Genomic DNA, 14,344 nt, shown 5'->3' with positions numbered 1-14,344 from the left:
GGGAAGACAGTAGAAAACTCCTACTTGGTCATTTTGATGTCATCACTCTATTAGTATTTTGAACAAATTTTTATCTGTTAGGTGAATGAAGAGTAAGAAAAATTAAACTTTTTATTTTCTATCTTCACTTATTCCTTCTCTGATGCTTTTTCTTTGTTTATGTAGATCTGAGTTTCTGACCTGCGCCATTTTCTTTCTCTCTAAAGAACTTCTTTTAACACATCTTGCAAGGCAGGTCTACTGGCAAGAAATTCCCTCAAGTATTTTTTCCTGACAAAGTATTTATTTCTCCTTCACAATAAAGGGTAATTTCCCTGCATATGGAATTTTATATTGGTGGTCCTATTCTCTCAACACTTTAAATATTTCACTACACTCTTCTTGCTTGCATGACTTGTGAGAAGTCGGATGTGATTCTTATGTTTGTTCCTCCCTAGGTAAAGTGTCTTTTTCCTCTTGCTTCTTTCAAGATTTTTTTCTTTTTCTCTCAGTTTCTGTAGTTGGAAAATGATAGGCCTAGGTGTAGTTTTTTTTTTTTTTTTTTTTTTGTATTTATCCTGTTGGTGTTGTCCGAGCTTCTTTGATCTGTGGTTTGGTGTTGACGTTAATTTGGGGGAGATTCTCAGTCATTATTGTTTCAAGTATTTCTTTTGTTCTTTTCTCTCTTTTCCTTCTGGTATTCCCATTATGCAGTCTACTAGTCTACTAGTACTACTAGTACTACTAGTAAGTCCTTCAAAGGCATTATTCATTTCTGTTCTTGTTCTTTCTTAGCATTTCTTTTTGGTTCTTTCTTAGGATTTCCATCTCTCTGCCTACATTGCCCATCTATTGTTGAATGCTGTCCATTTTGTCCATTATAGACTTTAATTCCAACACTCTTTCCATGTCCAGTTCTGATGCTTGTTCTGGCTCTTCAAATTGTATTCTTACCTTTTGGTACACTTTATAACTTTTTCTTGATAACTAGACTTCCTGGCAAAAGGGAAAGGCAAAAATAGGCCTTTAGTAATCTGGTGGTGAGATGTGGGGAAGGGGAAGTGTTCTATAGCCTATGTGTATATCTCAGTCTTTCAGTGAGCCTATGCCTCTGGACTATGAACTTCACAAGAGTCTCAATTTTTTTCTCCCCTCTTATGTGGAACAAGATGGCTAGAGTTGGCTGGAGTTGGGTATTTCCCTTTCCCCAGGTCAGTTAGGCTCTGGTCAAATAGTTTCCCCCAAGGACCTGCCTTGTTACAAAGAAAAGAGTTCTCTGATGTGTTTTAAAATGGTTCTTTTCCCCTCTCCTGCTAGAAGCATGAGGGGATTTTTATCTGATAGTTGCTGTGGTAACTTGGTCAAGGTCCTGGAGGTAACTATCACAATATTGTGGGAGCTCTCCATAACTGGGTCCCCCTGGAGTTTTTACCTCTCACAATTGTCCATACAGCATCTCCAGCAGATCAGGTTTTCCTACCCTGGCACAGGTTCCCATTGTGGTTTCTGCTTGAGTCTCTGCTCTAGTAAGCCATGACTCCCTGTATTTGCTTGTCTGTCTCACCAATCTTGGCTGTAGTGGTTTGCCCTGTGTCCTCACATCTCTTTCAGATCCTAGAAGAGTTGTTGATTTTTCAGTTTGTTCAGCTTTTTAATTGTTATTAGGACAGAGTGGTGATTTCAACATTCTTATGTACTTGGCTGGAAAGCAGAGCATTTGTTCATTTTTGAAGGTCCTTGCTTACTGTGATAATCTTAGGTTAAGCTACACGCATTGCAATGGGTCCAAAGTTTCAACTCTTATCTCAGTACTGGTGTTAGAATTTGCTTCAGGACAAACCAGCTTTTGCATTTTATTATTGTCACTATTAGGTTTCATCCTGATAAGTTTTTTCTGTTCTATTTTGGTTCTTTGAATTTTTTTCACTTTTTTTCCTCAGTCTAAGCAAACCATTAAAAAGCAGTTTTACTTTATGTTTTCCAGCACGTATTTTAATTTTAACAGCAGGACCTTTCTGAGAGTATCATCTGCCATGATGTAGAAAGAGGAACTATTTTCTTTGTGGTCTTTTAAAAATAATGCACAATCTCTTAAATTCTTTGCCATTAGGGAGAACATTTAATTAAAATAATCTTCCAATTCATATAGTTAATCTGGGACTGAAAGGTATATTTAAGTTGCCTTTCACATGTTCTGTTTCTTTCTTTTCTCCTTTTCTGGGTGATCTTTATGTATAGGCCCCATGCTGGTTCCTTTCTATTCTGCTGTCTTTAAATGGGGAAGTTTTATTTGAAACAGCTAATTTGCTCAAGGGTAGTATAGGGAAAGATTGCTAAATCAGCAAACCTACCTACATAGTTTTACAACCAAGCTATTGTGTTCACCTCCTTCAGGAAAAGTTTGTCCTCAGTTTTTTGTGTCCTCTTTCTCCTTTAGGTTGAGTAGGATGTTGGAGTGGCTCAGAGTATTTATGATTCTATGTAGTTAATTCAGTATCTTCAACACTGCATACAATAAGTGCTCCATAAATCTTATCATATGAATGCATGATTAAATGAAATATTCAACTTCCTAATGGACATATTTATCTGGATATCTAAGTATAATTAACCTGATTAATATGGAATTATCTTTCCCGGGTAGTGGTTCCTCCTCTTGAATTGCCCATTCCTATATCTATATATCTATCTATCTGTCTGTCTATTTATCTATCTATCCATTTCCTTCTCTCCATTCTTAATGTCACTTCCTCAGTGCAGGCCAGTACCATTTATTGCTTTACCATTGTTATAGCCTCCATGCTTTTAATCTTGCATTTTGACCACTGGACCGCCACATTGTTGTTAGAGTAATCATTCAAGTTGAAGACTAAGCAAGTCAGAATTATTAAAAGGCTTACCATGTCTCTGCTTAATGATTAGAATAAAGTAGCAGGAATAGAAATAAATAGAATCTGGCAATAAATGCTGTGTACCATGTGCACCGAGAGGCACTTACTGAGATTACCACACAAAAGCAAAATGATTGATTTTTATGCATTACATATCCAGATTATTTCCTTGAAAGGAGAAAAGGGAGTTTTTTGTTCTTGTTTGCATTTCACAAGCATTGCCTGTTTCACAGCTCAGGGAAAGGCAGAGGATACATGCTCAAAAAGAGGGGAAACTTTAAAAAATTATCAAGGATAACAAATAGAGACTTAACTTTAATAATTTAACTCTAAATGAATATATATGAACAGGTTCATCTTACTGGTTGTTTCCTACAAGAGACTGGTGAGAATCTCTGCTATTTGAGATAGCTTCTTAGCATTATCAGGGATAATTTCATAGAAAAATTATTCCATAAGGATCCTAATATAAAAGCTCAACAAACATCAATAACTCATGGGAAAAAGTTAATTATTGAGGACATGCAGCAGAACAACATATATGAGTTAACATAATTGTCACAGTCAGTCCTACCTTTATTGCCTGGGAAAGCTGTTGCAATGAAGTTTTTGAACTCCCCTAGTTTATCTTCATTCTTGTCAATGTTAATCTTTGCTGTCAGCCTGTATACATTACCAAACTTGTTCTTCAGGTGCTGACGGCTGCCTAGGCACTTGAACCTCCCCTTTACCATGATGGCCAGCCTTGTACAGAGGGCCTCACATTCTTCCATGCTAAGGGGACAAAGGAGATAGTGCTGAAGAGACTCCCTTTCAGAGGGCAAATTTCATATTTCAAAACAGAGCTAGGATTATAAGGTAACATTTGCAGTAAGAAATCTTGGTATTGCAGATGATCACCAAAAGACCATAGAGTCACACCCTGCATAATAATGTTTCAGTTAATGGTGGGCTGCATATACAATGGTGGTCCCATAAGATTGGTACCGTATAGCCTAGGTGTGTAGTAGGCTGCACCATCTAGGTTTGTGTAAGCATACTCTGTGATGTTCACACAACAACAAAATTGCCTAATGACATTTCTCAGGAAGTATCCCCAATATTAAGTGATGCATGACTGTATTTTGGAAGAGGAGATTTTAAAATTCAAAGCAGTTGATTCTTAAATCCACAACAGGATTAGTTCCCTAACTTCCTACCTTCTGTCAGTTCTGGATTCCAGAACTCAACTGAGGATTCTTGGCTTTAGCCAAGAATCAGCCTCTACACATGGTCCCTCCTATGTAGATCATATACTTAGACAAGTTCACTGACCTATATTCCTGGCTCCAACTAATTCCTTCCTGTACAATTCTAACTCTCAACCAAACATCCCAATGGGTCATACCTGTGGGAAGTTATGATGATAGCTTTGCCACTTTTACACATCCATGTAACTGCATCCCAGAGCAGGTGCCTGGCTACTGGGTCCATGCCAGTGGATGGCTCATCCAGGAATACCACTGAGGAATTTCCCATTAGGGCAATAGCAGTATTCAATTTACGTTTGTTTCCTCTACTTTATCATCAAAGAAGGAAAGAGAAAGTAGAAGAGAAAGAAGGGTACACACATCATTAATTCATGGGACAGAATTAGCTCATATAAACACAGTACTGATTTGATATGACTCACAAAGCAGTAGGCCCAAATCCAGATGTACATATCAACTCATTTTCATTGAAATGACTTTTTCTTTTGTAATTTATTTCAGCATCATTATTGGTAAAATATTTTTGTTTTTGGGAGACAAAGAACCATAGGGAGATATGAACAAAGGTGCTCTTTTTTGAAATGCAATACAGCTTATATCTGCAAAAGGTTAACGTCATACAAGTGGGATCTGACTTATTCCTGACATCTAAACCCTGAGAGGACATTAGTCTATTTTACAGTCATTGCCTCTGGGTGACAGAGGGATCAGGTTGAGTTTGCAGGCATTCATTCTAAATAGTAGAAACACAGGTAGGCAGCTTAATAATTGCAACAGCACAATGTCTCACCTGTATATGTTGACAAACTTGTCAGCCTGGGTTTCCAGGTGCATTGAATGCAAAAAGGTTTCCACATACTTATAAATGTCTGGCTCAGGGACCCCCCGCAGCCTGGCATACATAATCAGCAATTCTCGACCTGTCATGTGGTTCAGCATGGGGTCAGATTGAGGACAATAGCCAATTCTTGACCTAACCTGAATCAAGAGGGTAATCATAAGCAACAGACCTAAGTCAACTATTCTATTCAGTATACAGTTAACAGAGATGAGATAGAAAACCTGAAGTTTTCTAGCTCATGCTGCTAAGAAGGTTGATACCCATAAAGGTCCCAAGAAGGATTATTTCTTTTCCAGTCTAAGGAATCTTTACAGCTGGAACCCACTGTAGTAAAATGGAATACTAACATTCCTAATTGGAATTTTCAACATATACACATTGTGCACTACTATGTGTCCAAGATAGATGTTTGTTAGATGAAATTGCCTATTCACATATCATTAGGAAGGAACCATTCTATTAGATCAATTAAAATAATGTATAGGATTCCACTTCCAGCAATGGCCAAGTAACTTCTACCAGTCCAACCCACCCACAGATAACAATTATAAGATATATATATATACAGATAGATTTATATATATATATAAAATGTGGTATATCTATACAATGGAATATTATTCAATGATAAAAAAGGAAATCCTGCTACTGGAAACAACATGGATGGACCTTGAGGGCATTATGCTAAGCGAAATAAGTCAGACAGAGAAAGACAAATACCATATGATTTCACTTATATGTGGACTTTATTTTTGTTTTAAAATACATTTTTATTTTATATTGTTCTTAATTTTTCTATGAAAGTTTTCTCTAGTTTTTCTCATTTAAAGACCATTATTCTTATTTGCTCTTAACAAAGCTGATGGAATAGTCCCTATGAAACTTTCCTGGACTGGTATTTTATTTGACCTTATTTTATTTTATTTCATTGAAGAGTGAATCTTTGACAACTTTCTCTATTTCGTCTATGGAAATTATGATTGTTTCAGTTTTCTACTTTCTATTTCTTATGAGGTCAATTTTAATAATTTGTATGTATCTAGAAAATTATCAGTTCCACTAAAGATTTAAATTTTATTTGCATGAATTTGATTCAAGTACTTTGTGTTTCTTATTTCTTTTCAATGCATTTGTGTTCTCTCCTTTTTTAAATAGGTTTATCCATTTCTTTATTTTTACAAAGTTCTAATTGTTTTGACTTACTTGTTGGATAGCTAACTTTATATTTATGCTAATTAATTTATGCACTTGTCTACATTTACATTTTATGTGTTTTCCTTCCATTCATTTTTGTTTTTTTCTGAGTCAAGTGTTTATTCTTTCTTCTTTATTGAAATGAGTATATAAGATTATACATTACTCTCTGAGTAGTGATTTAGTCTCATAGTCTCTGACATATAATGCTTTCATTATTTTCTATAAATTTTTGTAATTCTTGACTGAAAGCAAGAGTTATTTAAAGGTGAACTTTTAAATTTCAAAATGGGAGGGGCTTTTCCTATTCTGATTTTATTTCTTGTTTTATTCAACTACAATAAGAAAAAAATATATATCTATATTTTGGAAATATTTTTTTTTTAATGTATAGCATAAAAATGATCCCATTCATAAGTGAATTATTTTTGAAGGATGCAGAGTTTGATATATATCAAACACGTATATATATATTTTACCATGTTGACTATGTTGCTTACATATTCTTTTTTTTGGTGAGGAAGATTGGCCCTGAGCTGACATCCACTGCCAGTCTTCCTCTTTTTGCTTGAGGAAGATTGTCCCTGAGCTAGTATCCGTGCCAATATTCCTCTATTTTGTATGTGGGACACTGCCACAGCATGCCATGACGAGTGGTTTGTAGGTCTGCACCTGGGATCTGAACCCATGAACCCTGGGCTGCTGAAGCAGAGTGCGTCAACTTAACCACTATGATACTGGGCTGGCCCCACATATTCTTTGTCCATATTTATTTTCTATTGACATGATTTGTCTTAGACTAAAAGAATAGAATTACACTTCATGTTTGTTTTTCTTCTCATATCTCATATAATTTCTGCCTTAGGGAGGTTGCTTATGTGTCATTTGGTTCAAAAAATATTCATAACATTTTAGTCTTCATTATAATGTTACCTTTTAGTATTAGTGCCCTTTTTATCATTTTTGATGCTTTTAGACTTGAATTCCACCTTGTTTTAAATTAAAGCTGAAATTCCTGATTTCTTACTCTTTGCATTTTATTCTCCACATTTCTGAATCACTGTATAAGGCATGTCTTAAGGTTAGCACAAGTTTGGGCTTTATTTGGGATTGCAATTTTAAAATATTTTTTATAGATTAGATTTGTATTTTATAGATTAGATTTTATAGGTGATTTAAACCGATTTATATTTATTGACATGCCTGGTGTTTATTTCCTTTTTATTTTCTTCTGATATTTACAAGGGTTCGTATTGTTCTAATGGTATCTTTTATAAATATCTATTTATGTATCTTTGAAATTTCTTGAACTGTGCTTTAATCCAACATATGATCAGTTCTTCTAAATAAATATTCCTTGTGTGTATGAAAAAATAGTATCATTCTTCAGTTGCTGGGTATAATGTTTTATATATTTCTTTAGATTAAGCCTGTTAATTTTTTTGTTCAAATATTGTACAGCATTAATGATTTTTAATGTCCATGTTCTGTCTACTATAGGAAAAAGTTATGTTAAAATTAGCCACTGCAATCATGAATTTGTCTTTCTCCTTGAATTCTTCCTCCTTTTTAGGCTTTGTATATTTTGAGACTATATTCTTAGACACCTAAATTTTTTTTTCCTGAGGAAGTTTCACCCTGAGCTAACATCTGTTGCCAATCTTCCTCTTGTCTTGCTTGAGGAAGATTAGCCCTGAGCTAACATCTGTGCCAGTCTTCCTCTATTTTGTATGTGGGTTGCCACCACATCATGTTTGATGAGTGGTGTAGGCCTGCACCCAGGATCTCAACCCACGAACCTGGGCCACTGAAGCAATGTGTGCTGAACTTAAGCACTATACACAGGGCTGGCCCCTGTAAAATTTTAAACTATGTCTTTCTGATGAAAATTATGCAGTTACACTCTTCTAACTCTAGTAATAGTTTATGCCTTAAAGTTTTGTCTCATATTATTATAACTATCCTTGCTCTTTTAGCTATCTTTTTCTCTCCGTTTACTTTCAAATTTTCCTTATGTTTTTAAATATGCCCATTGTAAAGAGGATATAGTTTAATTTTTTATTTCTTTATTTTTATCCAAATGGTCAATCTTTGCCCATTAACTGTAACATTGTGTTCACTTATACTGAAAGTCATCACTCATATATGTGAATTTAAATCTTTCAATTTGATTTATGTATTCTATTTGTCCCACATCTTGGTTACTCTCTTTTTTCTTGCCTTATTTTGGATTGTTTGAGCATTTTTTATCATTACATCTTTTGCTTTACTTTTTAAATTTATATACAATATTTCTATCTTTTAGTGGTTTCTCTAAAACTTAAAATAGTCTTACTTATCAAAATAAAAAATTAATCGCTATATTTTACTCCTAGACTACATAAATAAGAACATTTTAACTTTATTTACTACTTTTGGAACTTATATCTGGCCATTGTCCCGTGTTCTAATTATTTCATAATTCTCATTAATATGATTACTTCATAGAGTGAGTGTACATTGGCATTTACTCATATGTTTACTACCTTTTTCTTCGTTTTCATTCCTTCTTCCATTGCAAGCCTTCTGTGTTGGATCAGTTTTCTTATTCTTTTTTTTTTTGATTGGCACCTGAGCTAACATCTGTTGGCAATCTTCTTTTTTTCCCTTCTTCTCCCCAAAGCCCCCCAGTACATAGTTGTATATTCTAGTTGTAGGTCCTTCTGGTTGAGCTATGTGGGATGCCACCTCAGCATGGCCTGATGAGTGGTGCTGGGTCCATGCCCAGGATCCAAACCAGTAAAACCCTGGGCCACTTAAGCAGAGTGCGCGAACTTAACCACTTGGCCATGGGGCTGGCCCCGGGTTTTCTTATTCTTAAAGTGTAAATCCTTTAGTATTTCCTTCAGCAAGAGTGTGCTGGTGGTAATAAATCTCATATTTTTTTCACTGAAAACGTTTTTATTTTACCACCATTCACCAACACATTTTGTTAACAGCTTTGTCAAGCTATATTTGACGTAGAATAGACTATATATTTAAATTGTACAACTTAATAACTTTTATAAATATATATATAACTGTGAAACCATTACCACAATCAAGATAGTCACTATATCCAACACCCCCAACATTTTTTGTGTGTCCCTTTGTAACCTCTGCCTCCTGCTTCTCTTCACTTCCTACTCCAGAGACAATGACTGATGTACTTTCTGCCACTATGAATTAATTTAAATTTTATAGTTTTATATAAATGGAATCACATAACATATACACTTTTTATCTGGCTTCTTTCACTCAGTATAATTGTTTTGAGATTCATTCATGTTGTTGCATGCATTAATAGTCAATCCATTGTATTGCTGGGTTTTATTCCATTGCATGAATATACCACAATTTGTTAATCCATTCACCTGTGAAGGGATATTTGGATTTTTCCAATTTGGAAAATACTAGAGATAAAATCCCTTCACTTTTAAAGGATATTTTGCTAGGCATAAAAGTCCAATCTCACTTCAGAATAATGATGCAAACTCCTAAAAAAAATAACTGCATAGAAATCCAGCAGCCTCCTAAAACATAATGCCTTATGAGACACTGGAGTTTATCCCAGGATGAAATGATGAATTAACATTAGAAAGTTTATATAAATTCATCCAATTAATAGATATAAGGAGAAAATAGTTTGACCTTCTCCATAGATGGTAAAAAAGCATTTGACAAAATTTAATATTCATTCTTCTTAAAAACACTCAAAATGACTTGCATTTTCAAGTTCCCCAAGACCACAGAGAACAAAGAAGTGGTTTTAAATAGCCAGTGGCTATTCCCCCTGGATCAGTACAGGGAGAATAGGCAAAAACACCCACCTTCCAGTTTCTTCCTGAAAGGGGCTAGACAGTATTTCTAGTGTCCCAACTTTCCTGGCTGTTGCCCAAAAGTTGGGTTTCCAATAACCTTGGAAGGTGACAGGGCAGGCAATTAACAGTCCTTCAGGAGCCCAAATGGACATGTGCACTTTTCCTCTCCCTGCAGGGCACTGATGGAACTCGGCACACCATAATCTCCCAGGAGCCACTAAGAACAAAGATGGCAATTTGAACAAGCACAAAGGTTTGAGAGGCACCCAGAATCTCCAGCCAGGCTGACTGTCAAGGATCACCTCCTACATGAGAACAGTCTGTCAAGGCTAGGAGAGACGGCTGTTTTATTTAATGTGTAGAAACCAACACAAAGAGCCAAGAAAAATGAAGAAACAGAGAAATAAAACAACAAACAAAAGAACAAGATAAATCTCCAGAAGCTGACCATAACTTAGGTCAGGAGAGCAATGCATGAACAAAGTGAAAATTTCAGCAAAGAAAGGAAGTACAAAAATGTACCAAACAGAAATCATAGAGGTGAAGAATACAATAACTGAACTGAAAAGTTTAAATAGAGGGGTTCAACAGCCGACTAGAACAAGTCAAAGAAAGGATCAGTGAACTCAAAGACAGGCCAGTGGAAATCATCCAATCAGAGGGAAGATAGTTTAAGGGACGTATGGGATGCCATCAAGTGTATCAATATCTGCATTATGGGAGACTCAGAAAGCAAAGAGAAAGAGAAAGGGACAGAAAGTTTATTCAAGGAAATAATGGCTGGCCTTTCTGTGCTACCCAGAGAAAAGTCCATTGGGCATTGTTCTTGGATCCTGTCATAACTTAAAGAGAAAGTTTCTCAATGTCTGGAGCCCTTAATGTCCTGAAAGTGAAGGAGGAGAATGTCCTCAAATTATTTTCAGCATGAATCCACTTAGGTGGCAGCAACCTTCACTTCCAAATGGAACAGTACATCTACAAAAGGTAAAGTGATGGCATATACATCATAAACCTGAAGAGAATCTGGGAGAAGCTTCTGCTGGCAGCTTATGACATTGTTGCCATTGAAAACCTGGGTGATGTCAGTGTCATATCCTCCAGGAATATTGGCCAGTGAGCTGTGATGAAGTTGCCTGTTGCTACTGGAGCCATTCCTATTGCTGGCACTTCACTCCTGGAACCTTCACTAACCAGATCCAGGCAGCCTTCCGGGAGCTGTGGCTTCTGGTGGTTACTGATCCCAGGACTTACTACCAGCCTCTCTCAGAAGTGTCTTCTGTTAACCTGCCTACCATTGCTCTGTGTAACACAGACTCTCTTCCGTGCTATTCTGTGCAGACATTGACATCCTATGTAACAACAAGGGAGCTCACTCAATGGATTTGATATAGTGGGTCCAGCCCAGGAAGTTCTGTGCGTGCCTGGTACCATCTCCCACTAACAGTCATGGGAGGTCATGCTTGATCTCTACTTCTATAGAAACCCTGAAGAGATTGAAAAGGAAGAGCAGGCTGCTGCTAAACAGGAGGAATTTCAAGGTGGATGGACTGTTCTAGCTCCTAAATTTACTGTTACTCAACCCAAGGTTTCAGACTAGTCTGACGGTATGAAGGTGCCCTCTGTGCTTATTCAGCAGTTCCCTAGTTAAGACTGGAGCACTCAGCCTGCACTGAAGACTGATCTGCAGCTCTCACTGCACAGGCAACCGAACTGGATAGGAACAACTACTGAGTGGTCTTAAGCTGTTCTTCCAAAGACTCTCAAATAGAAAATGGAAATAAGGGTGATGGAAATTAAACAGTTTCTAAGAAAGAAAGAAAGAATAGCTGAATGGCTAAAAACTTCCCAAACCTGGGGAAGGAAAGAGACATCTAAATCCAGGAAGCTGAAAGAAAACCAAATAAGACAAACCAAAGAGACCTACATCAAGACGCATTATAGTCAAATTGTCAAGTTAAAGAGAGAATTTTGAAAGAAGCAAGAAAAAAAACAGCCAACCAAGAATACTATACCCAGCAAACCTGGCCTTCAAAAATGAAGGGGAGGTACAGACTTTCCAAGACAAACAAAAGCTGAGGGAGTTTATCATCACTAGATTTGCCTTACTAGAAATGCTAAAGGGAGTTCTTCAAGTTGAAATAAAAGGACACTAAAAATAGTAATATGAGAGCATAAGAAAGTATGAAAATCATTGGCAAAGGTAAATATATAGACAAAAACAGAATATTGTATTACAATAATGGTGGTGGGTAAATTGTTTTTAATTCTACTATAGAAGTTAAAAGACAAAAGTATTAAAAACAAGTATAACTGAAGTATGTTAATGGATACATAATATAAATAGATGTTATATGTGACATCAATAGCATATAATCTGGTGGGAAGAGAGGTAAAAGCAGAGAGTTCTTGTGCAAGTGAATTTGTTAGTAGCTTAAAATAGGCTGTTATAACTATAAGGTATTTTATGTAAACTTTTTGGTAAACACAAAGAAAATACCTGTAGAAGTTACACAAAATAAAAAGAGAAAGGAATCAAAACCCATCAATACAACAAACCCAACAACAATGAAACACAACAGAAGACAGCAAGAGAGAAAAAGAGGGACAAAAGAACTACAAAACCAACAGATAAGTTAACAAAATGGCAGTAATAAATCCTCTATCAATAATCACTTTAAATTTAAATGGGCTAAACTTCCCATAAAAAGACACAGAGTAGCTGAATGTATAAATAACCAAGATCCAACTGTTGCTATCCACAAGAAACTCAGTTTAGATTCAAGGACGCATGAGCTGAGAGTTAAGGGGTAGGAAAAGATATTCCATGCAGATGGTAACCAAAAGAAAGCAGGAGTCATTGTAATAATATCAGACAAAATAGACTTCAAGTCAAAAACTGTCTCTAGAGACATGGGAACTCATTACATAATGATAAAAGGGTCAATTCAACAGGAATATATAACAAATGTAAATATATATGCACCCAACATCAGAGTACCTAGGTATGTAAAACAAATAATAACAGTTCTGAAGGTCAAATTGACAGCAATACAATAATAGTAGGAGATTTCAGTACCTCACTTTCAATAATGAATAGAACATCCAGACAGAAAATCAACAAGGAAACAGTGTCTTGAACAATACTATAAACCAAATGGACCTAACAGACACATATAGAAATTTTCATCCAACAGCAGAAGAATATACATTCTTCTCATGTGCATACATAACATCCTCCAGGATAGATCACATGTTAGGTCACAAAACAAGTCGTAACAAATTTAAGAAGACTGCAATCAAAGTATTTTTTCTAACCACAGTGGGAAAGAAACTAGATATCAATAACAGCAAGAAAACAGGAAAATTCACAAATATGTGGAAATTAAATAACACACTCTTAAACAACCACTGGTCAAAGAGAGTTAAAAAAATATCTTCAGACAAAGGAAAATGAAAAAAAAAAAACTCACCAAAACTATGGGATGTAGCAAAAGCAGTACGAAGAGGGGCATTTAAAGTGATCAACACCCATGTTAAAAAAGAAGAAAGACCTCAAATAAACATCCTAACTTTACACCTCAAAAAACTAGAAAAAGAAGTGAAACCCAAAGTTAGGAGAAGTAAGGAAATAATAAAGATCAGAGCAGAAATAAATGAAATAGAGAATAGAAAAACAACAGAAAAAAATCAACAAAACTAACAATTGTTTTTTTGAAAAAATAAACAAAATTGACAAACCCTTAGGTCGGCTAAGAAAAAAGAAGAATCAAATAAATAAAATCAGAAGTGAAAGAGGAGACATTACAAGATACTTCAAATATAAAAATGATCATAAGGGGCTATTATGAACATATATATGTGAGCAAATTGGATAACCTAGAAAAATGGATAAAGTGTGAGAAACATATGCCTACTGACACCGAATTAAGAAGAAACAGAAAACTTGAACAGACGAATAAGAACATTGAAGTGGTAATCAAAATCTTCCCAATGAAGAAAAGCCCAGGACAAGACAGCTTCATGGCTGAATTCTACTAAAAACTCGAAGAATGAATACCAATCCGTCTTAAACTCTTCTAAAAAATTCAAGAGGAAAGAACACTTCCAAACTCATTTTATGAGGACAGCATCATCCTGATACCAAAGCCACACAAACACACCACAAGAAAAGAAAATTATAGGCCAATATCTCTGATGAACATTGATGCAAAATCCTCAATAAAATACTAGCAGACCAATTCAACATTACATCAAAAAGATTATACACTATGAGCAAGTGGGATTTATCTCTGGGACGCAAGGATGATTTAACATATACCAGTCAATCAATGTGATACACTACATTAGTGG

At 35.6% G+C, this 14,344-nt stretch overlaps 1 protein-coding gene across 23 annotated transcripts in view; it reads right to left on the bottom strand.

Moving 5' to 3' along the window:
- The window catches only part of LOC103567621 (phospholipid-transporting ATPase ABCA3-like), a 223,642-nt gene that overhangs the window by 15,826 nt on the left and 193,472 nt on the right, over nucleotides 1–14,344 (bottom strand). For 14 of the 23 annotated variants that reach the window (XM_070568409.1, XM_070568408.1, XM_070568411.1 and 11 more), the window contains 3 exons: nucleotides 4,911–5,098; nucleotides 4,258–4,428; nucleotides 3,445–3,644 (listed from right to left, as the gene is read on the bottom strand). In XM_070568409.1, the coding sequence (XP_070424510.1) occupies nucleotides 3,445–3,644; nucleotides 4,258–4,428; nucleotides 4,911–5,098 (559 nt within the window). The remainder of the gene's footprint in view (nucleotides 1–3,444; nucleotides 3,645–4,257; nucleotides 4,429–4,910; nucleotides 5,099–14,344) is intronic. The other 9 variants (XM_070568421.1, XM_070568410.1, XM_070568418.1 and 6 more) reach the window with 1 other exon arrangement.

Source organism: Equus przewalskii, chromosome 12, assembly GCF_037783145.1.
Source record: "Equus przewalskii isolate Varuska chromosome 12, EquPr2, whole genome shotgun sequence".
Taxonomy (NCBI): domain Eukaryota; kingdom Metazoa; phylum Chordata; class Mammalia; order Perissodactyla; family Equidae; genus Equus; species Equus przewalskii.
Note: the sequence above shows the minus strand (reverse complement) of the source record. Positions and strands in the feature narration are given on the sequence as shown.